Source organism: Abramis brama (assembly GCF_963993115.1).
Source record: "Abramis brama genome assembly, chromosome: 19".
Lineage (NCBI taxonomy): Eukaryota > Metazoa > Chordata > Actinopteri > Cypriniformes > Leuciscidae > Abramis > Abramis brama.
The window spans coordinates 27,395,225-27,406,918 of record NC_139981.1 but is presented as its reverse complement, the minus strand read 5'-3'; the positions used below and the strand labels follow the sequence as shown (position 1 = coordinate 27,406,918).

The 11,694-nt window shown below is 36.1% G+C and overlaps 1 protein-coding gene across 1 annotated transcript in view; it reads right to left on the bottom strand.

The window, feature by feature from the left end:
- Positions 1–1,352: 1,352 nt before the first annotated feature.
- LOC311069532 (CUB and sushi domain-containing protein 1) overlaps positions 1,353–11,694 on the bottom strand; it is a 684,283-nt gene continuing 673,941 nt past the window's right edge. The window contains exons 64-71 of the mRNA XM_084092746.1: positions 9,791–9,970; positions 9,097–9,159; positions 7,375–7,536; positions 6,586–6,698; positions 6,413–6,500; positions 6,091–6,223; positions 5,724–5,780; positions 1,353–3,689 (exon numbers count right to left, since the gene is read on the bottom strand). Coding sequence (XP_083948872.1) covers positions 3,530–3,689; positions 5,724–5,780; positions 6,091–6,223; positions 6,413–6,500; positions 6,586–6,698; positions 7,375–7,536; positions 9,097–9,159; positions 9,791–9,970 — 956 coding nt within the window. The 3' untranslated portion in view covers positions 1,353–3,529. The remainder of the gene's footprint in view (positions 3,690–5,723; positions 5,781–6,090; positions 6,224–6,412; positions 6,501–6,585; positions 6,699–7,374; positions 7,537–9,096; positions 9,160–9,790; positions 9,971–11,694) is intronic.

The following is an 11,694-nucleotide window of genomic DNA, read 5'->3' as shown; positions in this document are numbered from 1 at the left end:
CATTCCAATTTAAATCCAAGTGTTTCAAAAACCTTCCAAATGAATGTGTCTTGCCATAACGTTCTAACAGTGATACTGAGGCTTTATGAATGATTGGTGGAAAGTGTAAACAAGATCAGAGGTCAGGTTGTGTGTACACATAATAATGAGTGTTTCGAATTAATGAGGTCCAGAGGTACACTCCTTCACAGCATGTCACAAACCAAGAAATTGGATGGGTGCCATGCAAATCAAACGTGGACTAAGCAGGAAAAATGGAATATGGGTCACTAATTAGCAATTTCTCTTATTTTCCCAATGAGTCGTTCTGAAAATAGAGCAAGCACAGTGAAAGCAAGTGCAAGCTCTTACATTCATGAAGAAGGGTTAGTGAGAGAGAGGGAAACATGACTAATCTAATGTAGACGTCATCTAATGTAAAGCAAGGCACTTTACATAAAAAAAGTAAATAAATACATCATTGTGATGACTGTACTTGTAGATTGCCTTTATTTTATTCTGGTTTAAGTACAAAAATAGACTAAATTAGTTGTACTTTTTTTTTATTTACTGTAATACAGACAAAGGAGTACTGTATTACAGTAATGAGGGAATCATCATTAATAATAATAATAAAATAATACCCCTCAAAAGTAAAATACCAAGACACATTACATTAATGAGAATTTAGGGGGTAAAACCATTTAACTATACTTAAAATGAAACAATCAAAAATATTACAATGGTTCTAAAATAAGTTTCCTTTCTTTATGCAAAATATAATTTCCTTCTATTGTTTCCTACTACTATTATTTTTTGGGGTGAAATGTGACCTGAGCATATTTTAGTACTATAATTGAAATTTGATTTTCAAAATACACATGTGGTTACCCTAGCCACTATGTGAACATATAGTAAGAATGTAGCTCCTAAATGTCAAGATATGAAATTGCTGAGCTAAAAGTAAATATATTACTTTTACCTGATGTTTTATCTAACGTTTAATGGAAAATATGTTACTATACAAAAATCACCTTTTGCAAGAAAGGGTGTAAAAAAGGCTTTGCAATTCACAGTGCTAGTCTGCAACACATTTTATATTATTGATATATAGTGTGTATTTTTATTCATTGTCAGTGTATATTTTGCACTCAAAATTCAAAGCAAATTTCTACTTTCATGGTTGAATCGCCGAGCCAAATATTTACATCCCTTACTTACAAGCATACCTCAAACTCATTAGACAACAGTCTTAAGACCAACAGTGTTACAGTAATAAGTTACAAATGGTCTGTGAATTCCAGTCGTATACAGTATACGCTAAAAAATGCACTTGTGTTAGAAGAAAAACAGAACGTGCTAAAACGTACTTTTAGAAAAAGTTTAATATTTATCTCAAATAATACTTTTCAAAATATTTGTCATTTAACAATTAGCAGTACAGTTCTCTAGGGTTCATGATTTTGCTCACGTCAAAGAACACATACGAGCTGAATATTTCATAAAAGCTCGTACATATTGACATTTGTTGGAAAACTTGAAACCATAGATATATACTTATGGGTAGATAAACAATTAATTTACATTTTTATACAGTAAAAACATTTATTTTAACAATTGTACCTACATTAATCAAAAAAGTACAGCATATTTAATAATTTTACAAATTCTGCATAAAAAATATATTTCTGTACAAAAACATCTTTTGCACCTACTTCAAGTCAGCAGCACATGATCGAATGACAATGGCGAGTAGCACAATTGTTGGTTTGAATGCAGTTTTACAGCCTGACAGTCGTGAGGAAACGAAACGCAACTGAACAAAGAAACATTATTGCAGCAAGCCTGAGAAAAGGCAAGATGTGGATCATCTGCAGTGCGACAAAACCTACGCGGCCCTTTACCGCCATTGGGCCAGGCGAATCCAACGCACACAGAAATGGTTCGATCTGAGAGCATGACGCAACAGAAAACATCCAAACGCATTCGGAAACAAAACTTGGTTTTGACTGAAAATACAATCAATGTGAAAATGATATCCGATTTCCGACAGCAAGCCTACAACAATGCCATTGTGCACATTTTAAGTTCGAATATGGTAACACAGCGTTGAAAAAATATCAGGCATCACGTAGTTCACATGGAAAAATGGGAGCACTTACAGTTTTAGCACATGCACTGGTCTCAGCGTGGTCATGACATTTAAATCACAGTGAATATGCACCCCAGCAGCCGCACGCTCTTCATCTAGGTTAATGTACTAATGATATGGGTCATTGGAAAACGGTGTGGCCGGGTCATGCTTCTGAATCTAATAAGGCAGTGTTTCTTCGAGAGTAAGTTCCAACTTAACCCCGCTGATTTTGTGTCTCTAATGGCTACGGGAGATGCACACTGGTTCAGAAAAAGGAGGAATGAAAAAAAAAAAAGCATCAACTTGTGGGCTCAGGTAAATCTTGTGTAGGTGTCCACACAGAGCTGATAAAAAAACCCTTCAAATCTGCACCATCAACATACAGTCATGTTCTACACGAGAGGTATATCTGATACACAATGAAAGCAAATAGGTGAGTAAAGCTATTGTGATTTCAAACTTAAAGATGAATTGTAATTTGTCAGCATTTGAGTTTATGCTAGTCCAAGTGATCGGACACGCCACGAAGAAATGTGCTGTATGATGAATGCATTAAAAAGCAATCAAAAATGATGATCGTAAGTTTCAATTGTGTCCTTATCACCTTGTAAACATAAACAGAACTTCATTTCAAAAATAAATTCAGTCTCTCTTGATAGCCGTAGCATGACATCATGCTCTCTATGGATATGGGTTTATGTTTATATACATATAGTCAATAAAACCCTGTATATTATTTTTTTGTTTTCATCCAATACACTGATTTTATATCCATTTCATACTAGTGCAAAATTTGTGCAACAAAGTTTATTTCTTTTCTCAACGCAGAGGTTGAGTTTCATCCTCCATCCGGAGGTGAGTGTCTCTCCTTTGAGTTTCTTGTAGCGTTTTGTCACCTTCTTGGTGGAGATCTATTAAGTGTGCTAAGCCACAGTAGTCCAGTTGCTTTTTCGTTTTGTGGTTTGTCTTCACTGAAGAAAATACATTGTGTCAACAACTTTGTGGCGTTCAAAAACACTTCAGTATCTTTCCCAGGAAATCTCTTTTGGGGGGGTGGGGGGTGATACATAAAAAAGAAGATAAAAGCAACAAAAAAAAAACTTCATCCTTTAAGTGCCACGTACGGTACAGATCCCAGAAAGAATGTTGACTTCAGTTCTGGCCGAACATGCGTCAAGTGAGCTTCGTTCTTTGAAAAGTCTTTCTTTTTTTCTTTTTTTTTAAGTTTTTGTTGTTTTTTAAAATCTTTTTTTTTTGTAAAAAACAAAACAAAACAAAAAACGTCAGTTTTATTTCGTCCATTGTAAGCTTGTGATAAAGTGAGTCGCATCTATAGCAAAGTGCAGTCAGTGGTAAAGGAGTATTGTCATCTGGCACCCACCGCTCTGCTGCTTTACCCAGAGCTCATCATGAAGGCTATACTACTGTGCAGACTGTATTGAGGGTCGTATCAAACCTCACTGCCTTTGCCTCTGTTGGCTTCATGTTTGTATCATACATAGGATTCTCAAATGAAGCTTGTCCATTAGTGTTCTCGTGACCTGCATATCCGTTGTACTGAACTTTTGGTCTTGTTCTAGGAAGGTGGAAAACAAAGATGACAAACAGTTAGGAGGAGTAGGAACTTCTTTCAAAGCCAAAACACAAGTGTATTTATTTGTTTACATTTATAACAACACATTCCAGTGTAATTTTAATTATGGAAGAACAACATTAGAAATGTTAGATAAAACCTAAAACAAAAGAACATGATGTCCTCATCCAACAATGGGAAGTGACAAATGTGTTAGCCGGGTTAAATTCTAACTATAGGACAAGAGAAATTGTGTCTTACCACCAATTGAATATTGTTAATTTGAAAACACATTCAATTAAATAAGTAATTCATCCCCAGCCCTTATATTATTCCCACCCCATACATTTGTCCATGAATTGCTAAAGATGTTATGTAGAATTTCTGAGATGCTCTTATCCACAGCACTACGAAAGCATCATAAAAAAAAATAAAAAAAAATAAAAAAAAATCCAATATATTCAAAATATTGTGATCAATATTTGAAGTCTCCAGATGTCCAGATATCTTTACTGCATGGAACACTGTATCTCACAATGCATAGACCTTATTCAGAGCAGTGCCACGACAGTAAAAGCGAGGCTGTGAGGGATAGACTTATCGTATTTTTAATGGCATCTGCTGTAAAAACTGTATAAAGCTCCTAGATCACTTATAATTTTCCACATAATTATTTTTTTTTTGTCTACTGAAATTTCTCGGAAAGATATTACTGCAGTGTTTCGTCAGAAGAACAATCCCAAAACAGATTAAATAACTGTACAACCCACTGAAGAAATGTATGTCTATCCCTCACAGACTCGCTTTTATTCCCGTTAAAAATCAAAGATGGCGCTGCTGTGAATAAGGTCTATTGAAGTTGATTTGACCCTCTACTTCTAGGGTGATTCATGAACCGGAAGTAATATTAGCCAGAATGTTTTATGCAATATTGGATTAAAAAAGCAACATAATTTATTTCCAAGAGGATAAGTGGATGCCTCTTGCTTGAAATTAAACATGCAATGTGATGAGGACTTGTGACAAACACAGTGAAGTCATGTGATAATGTGGCATACTACTGCTTGAAACATTTATGTTGGAATAATTCCTTTGGCTGTGTTTGGAATGGTATACTGTGCAGTATATGTTGAACATTGCCTACTTTTCTCCCCCTAAGTTCTACACACATGCTATGGTAAAAATGTCAGCATAATGCTGCATTGTAAAACCTTGTTGTGTTTGTCACATGGCCTTATATTTAAATAATATTTAAAGTTATTTTGCATTTTATCTTGGCTGATGTGATTAAATAATGAGTCAAGAAAAAGATTAGCTGTAATTACTTCCAAATCATTCAGCATACTGGAAATTGAAGGTCAAATTAAATGCATTATGGTGTACAGTTCATTGATTATGCTTTATTGCATACTGCATATTATGGCAATTTTTGCAATGTAGTTGACAATCTGGAATTATATGTTTGTGCATGGTAGTATTCTATTCAGAACATGGCGGTTTTACAATTCCTCAATTTAATTCAAGTTGAAGCATTGCTTCCTCGTGCCAACACTAATTAAAACCATAAAAAACAAACAAAAACAAAAAACATTTTGGAATGGTCACTGACTACTTGATGATCTTAATTTTGAAAACTGTAACTGATTCCCAGGCTTCCCTCGGATGGCAGTGGATGATTTATGATCTCGCTCAAATTGTATGGTCTAAATCTAAATAAATGACCTACATCCCGTACCCAATTCATATTTCCACTGATTAGGAGCGTCTGGCGCATCACCATATCAGACATAATTCTCATGATATTCCGTTGGCAAATGTACACAAACAGAAATAAACAGGGTGACTTTTAGTTGGTAAAATTAGGGTTGACAGAAATGAATATCTAATATGGAACTAAACAAAATATGCAAGTCACTTAATGTCCCATAATTCCTGCACTCTGCACTGCCTCCGACGAGATGAGCAAATAAAATGCAGACAATGAAGGTGTGACTGTAAAGGGCTCGTCGCCTGTGGCATTAGCTTCCGGTGACTTACCTGGAAGCGGCCAGGTCTTTGGGTCTCTCATTGTCATCTGTGCCTTGTGATAGAGTCCTGCCAATTTTTTTTTTATTATTTTAATATCGGGGAACTGTCATGCTTTCATGGCAACTTTGACACATTGTTTTGTTTGCGTAGGAAAACTCCCGTGCTTCTTTTTTTTTTTTTTTTTACATTGACTATATTTGATCTCAATTACATTTTTTATTTGCAGAGATTTGAATTGCTAACTGTCTGTATCAGTCACAGTTACTGGTTTGGCAAAGGAGTTTCCCATCACTACAGTGACAAAATGCCAATTCACATCCATTATGGACAAATAACATCAACACATGGAAAAGACAGTCAAGTCAGTAGCTCTTACCTGTGTTTGTAGAGGTAAAAGGCAAACCCTGATAAAATAAGCGCAAAGAAGGGTACTAGAATGGCAGCTGCCACAGAGCTGCTGTTTGTGCCGTAGTAAGGATTAGACGGATCCATATCTGTGGTAATAAGACCTGAGGGAAAATCCAAGCAAACAATTCTAAGTAGTTTAACTCTAAGTATTAAATCTATATACATATAGTACCATTAATAAAATAAAATTTAGTTATAGATTTTATACTAACACAGTACATTAATCAAATATTATATAAATATTATTAGGCATATGAAAAGGGAGAATTTATAAAATTAAATAAATCTACCTTGTCTTGTTAATTGAAATTTCCCAAAATCCTTGCTGTGAATGTGCCCTTGGTAAACAAACATTTTTTTCTCCGATTCAGCTGTAACCTATGCAAAACAAATTGGCAAATCACATACACAGTAATAAAATACCACTACTTTGTCAACTTATTACCACTTTTATGCTACTCACATATCCATCCATTGCCCAGTTATCGTTTTTGAATTTGCTAAAATATTGTTCTGTTGGGCCTCTTATCTGGTAAACTTTTAATAATAGATGATTTTCTTCTGTCTTGTAAGTTCCTGCAAAACAACACAAGAAAAAAAAAAAAAGATTACATAAGGATATAATTAACTGGAATACCAATGATATCCATCATCTGGAATTTCTTTTAGAAACCTGCATTTGTAATGTTTTTCTCTTTATTTTTAGTCTAGGACTAAGTAGGGCAAAGGAAAACATTTTTGTTAAATGCGGAAAGCATCCATAGCTATCAAATCTGCTCAATACATCTGAGAAATTGGGTGTAATCTCAGCACTGAAGAAATAAGATGCAGTGCTAATTCAATTATTCACTCTCCATCTCCCATTATAGTAAGAAAATCCTTCTCTTTCAGCACCTTTAATATGTAAGAGCAGACTCTTATTGATGTCATATTGTTGCTGTAGTAGCTGACCGCACATCAGTTCACTCCTATATTGACCCACAAACAACTCTTTCACGTTGGGGCTATCAAACACTATAACAAGTTCTTCATTTCACTATACACATGAGCATGTGGAGCAAACTGGAAATGTAAAAAACCTAAAGCAGTCCTGTCCACTTACAGCCGTGTGGGTGTGTTTACTGCTTTAATATTGCAACATCTTTATCGACTGACACATTTCTTCTGTTGTATGGTATATTGCACCATACCACCTAGCCCTAGTGTCTTCTTTGAATATGATGCCAAAACCTGGCAGAAAATTTCAACTTACCAGAGAGTTTAATGTGCACCCCACTTTGCTCCAGAAGAGTGACGTTGACCCGGCTGGTGGTGGCATTGAATGCATTGACTGTTACTGTGGCAGACTGTCTCTTTCCCAGGTACTCATAGAATCCAGCCCAACCAGAGTTCAAAGAGAACACATCTGCTGGAACTAAACAAAACACATAAAGAAATAATTTCTACCTGTATGTCTGTGTAATTTCACAAAATACATTACACACATATATATTATAGCTACAGGTACAGGGGGGCCCCAAAAAGTAGTTGGGCATTTAAGGCAAACATGAAATTGTATGAAAGCAACTGCATTAGTTAACAACATATCAAAGCAAGTGGTATTTATTTAAAGAAACACAAGCACACTTTCATTTTTTTTTTTTAAGTTTCAAAACAGTAGTTGTATGTTGTTCAAAATTAACACACAAGCATTAAGACACTATTTTTGGTTGGCAAAACATGGTTCCCTATCAGTCAGCCACATTCAACGTTACGACTGACGAATTGGGATCTTGCCTGAGTGCCCAATCACCTTCGAGTGTAAACAAAACAAGCCAATGGACATTGGCGAGTGAAATTTGAATTGCAAACCAGGCCCCGCAAAGCCCTTGCACTCGCTCATTTAAGCTTTTGCTTTGGAACAGAGCGTTTCTCCAATTCTACTCTGCAATCATCGTTCGATTGTGTACAACGAACCAGGAAGAAGCTCTTCAGAGAGTTTTTGTGTGACAGCACGTCAGCGGTGGTCGCTACTAGAAGAGCGATTATCTTCTGGATGGAGTTCCATTAGGGGTCAGATGTCAATTGTTCTGACGAAACTGATAGGGGACGTCTAGGTTACTAATGTAGGGAATGAAGGAGGGAACAGAGACGTTACGTCTTGTCGCCACAATTGCTGTACCACCGCTGAACGGCCGGGACACACTGTCTCGGCTCCTCAGTGCAAAACTTAAATGAACGAGTGCAGCGTGCTTTCATTCATACCCGCTTTGTGGGGCGTGGCTCGCAATGCAGATCTCACTCGCCAATGTCCTTTGGCTTGTTTTTTTTGTCTCTCAGGCAAGATCCCAATTTGTCAGTCGTTCTGATGTAACATCTCCATTCCCTCCCAGGGAACGAGGTTACATTAGTAACCTAGACATTTAGTTAATGTAATGAACTTCATACTGGGAATTGAATTCATTTAGTTGGCTTCGTCTACTAAAATAACCAGTTATAACCATAATTGTAAAAATGGCCCAGAAAAAAAGTCAGTTCTGAGAAAAGCATACTTTGTTTGCAGGTTGATATTTTGTTATCTAAGGAAACAATGATTTTAAGAGTAAATTTAAGTGTCCAAAAACTTTTGAACACTGCTAACCATTGAAGTGTGCAATTTCTGCCCAACTATAGCAGCACTAAATGGAATTACAAAAACAATTTTCAAACAGGCTTCCCTAAACACTTCTACAACACCTGCATATACAAATAGTTGGTCTCTGCCAGTTAAAATGGGATAGGCAGTCATATTTTAACACAGAAATATTCAACCTTCCCATTTATCTTTGTAACTCTGACATTTAAAAAATATAATTTTCAGAAAAAAAATGACATGCCCATTATTTCCAATGACCATGGTTCAACCTCATGCAGGCCAAGTTTGTTTTTGATGACCAAAAAAAAAAAAGAAGAAGAAGAAAAATGATAAATTAAGGGGAAGGGGATGTTTTCATACCACGAATCTTGTTTTTCTGCAGGTCTGGATCCTCATTTGATTTGCTGTTGATTTTTGGTCCAACTAGGAAATAGAGCAGATAATTGATCAGTTGACATTTGTGGATACAACCTGCACAATGGTAATGACTGTTAATCAAAGTTTTTTGCTGTAGTTACTCTGAAAATGAGTCACTGCTACATTAGTTTGTCACGCATCAATAACTTCTATACATTCATAAACACTGATACTCCTATTCTGTGTAACAATGTACATATTTTGCAGTTTAAACAAGTAATAGATTTAGTCTTAAATGGTTTCAAGATTAAAAACTAAGAACAGCCATCACTATAAATCAATATGCAGTGCAAGTATTAAAGGAATAGTTCACCCAAAAATACAAAGTCACCACGATTTTAGTAAGACCACCATCAGAAGTAAAACATGTTGCACTCTGTGAAATCATGTTCATCAAAACAGGCAAATATTCTGTATGCTGTTATTTTTTGAGGGTGAGTAAACAATGTCAGAATTTTAATATGTGGGTGAAGTAGCCCTTTAAAGATATGGGTAAACAACTGCTTCTGGCTTCACATTCCTGTCTGTATAAATGAAAATCAGTTGCTACTGCGAGTAAAGTGTCCTGCTCAAGGGCAGGATGGACACAGTTCATGAATCAGCCCTTTCAGGCTTATCAGCCTAGTTGTTTCAGTACCTTTGCAGACTGGAGGTTTGCCTGACCACCTCCCATCTGCTTTGCAGGTCCTGTGCTCCGATCCTCCAGATAAGTAGAAGCCACCTTGGCACGTATACATGAGTGTGTAACCTAGAGTAGGCAAGTCTATAGCCTTCACGTCTACATGAGATGGCGTCTCAGGCTGCCTACAGGCATGTGCTGAAAAGTTAAAGAGAAAGGAAATTAGATGATGATCTTCCCTGGGCTATCATGGAAAACCATGTACTCTGGTGATGGAGACGAAATATGCCTGATGTTCAGACTTCAGACTTTAATGGCATCTATGAATATATGTATTTTAATTATTTAATACAGTAAAAACTCAATATACAGGACATAGAAACTACACAATTTATTTTATTTTCACATATATTAAGAGGCTGTGGAATTGTTTGAATTGCTTGTCTGTACTGTGTTTTAGTTTCTTTTCTGTTTGTTAAGTATTCTTTTACATTCTGAAATGTTTCTGTAATAACATTAAGCTACCAACAATAAATGCCACCTGTCCTTGAGGTCCAATTCATTATCTTGATCAAACTCACCGGCCAATAACTTTCTAGTAACTTACTAATAATACTGAAGATCTTGATCAACTTGTTCAGTACAGATGCAAGACGAGCAATTCAAACAATTCCACAATATTACTACATTTAACAAAGGCCCTGCGAACAACACCAAAAGCACACCTCTGTGCAGCAGTTGTACCGAAGTGTAAATGTTGCTAAGCTAATGTTATTTCTGTAATTTAGAATTATAATATTGAAGCAATCTGTTACAAACTGCTCCGAGACACGAAGGTAGAGGATCCAAATGCAGTTTATTAAAAGGGTTATCCAGAATCATAATCAAACACAAGCAGAGGGTCAAGCACAGGAAGGCAGTCCAAACAAACAAACAAAACAAAACAGGCAGGGGTCAGAGGCACAAGAGTAATCCATGGAACAGGCAAGAAATCCAAAAAACCAAGAGACATGAAAACCAGGGAAAACGCTCAGAAGTGCAGTGCAACAACATACAAAACTGCGCAGTGAGTGATGGGGTGAACCAGGCTATATGGGGTGAACTAAACAAGATAATGAGATACAGGTGAATGTGATAATGAGTGCTGATGAGTCCAGGCAGAGAATGATGGGAGATGTAGTTTGTGAGTGAAACATGATAGTCTGGTGTGGAGTGCCCTCAGGTGGCTCTCAAGGGCACGCCAACTGGTGACCGTTACACAATCCTTGTTGTCAGTAAAACATTAAAATTGTGCATGCTATAAGAAAAATGTTCCAAGAGTAGTCCATACTGATTCATTCATGTTTATAACTTCTGGATAATGATTTCATGTAATTGAGTACTTAACCCCATTCATGAGAGTGTCATATTAATCTAAATGTGTGTAAATGAAAAGCATTCTGTTTACTTCATCACTTTGACCTCACCAATAAAATGCATATGAGGTCCAGAGGACATTTACACAATCTCCACCATTTATTTTTTTAAGTCTTGATATGTCCATGGCAAGGTTTACACATCAGGCTCCTGATGATCTGTCTGGCACAAATGTATTTCTTGTTACATGTGTGTCTCAAATTAAAAATGACGGATTGGAGATAACTATTTCTGTTTACTGTACATGCCTTTTGTAAATTATTTTTTCAATGGCTTTCAAAAAATGGTAAGCCCTCAAGGGACAAACAAATCTTCTCAGCCTAGAATCATGCCATTGGTTGAGTCAAATCAAATGTATTTGTATTGCGATTTTCACATTGCAGATTGTTTCAAAGCAGCTTTACAGAAAATTGTGATGTAAATGTTTATAAAATAATATGTTTATGCCTTCATGATTAGAGCTGGGGGATCATTTATTTTAGATTTTGTGACAATATAAACAATCA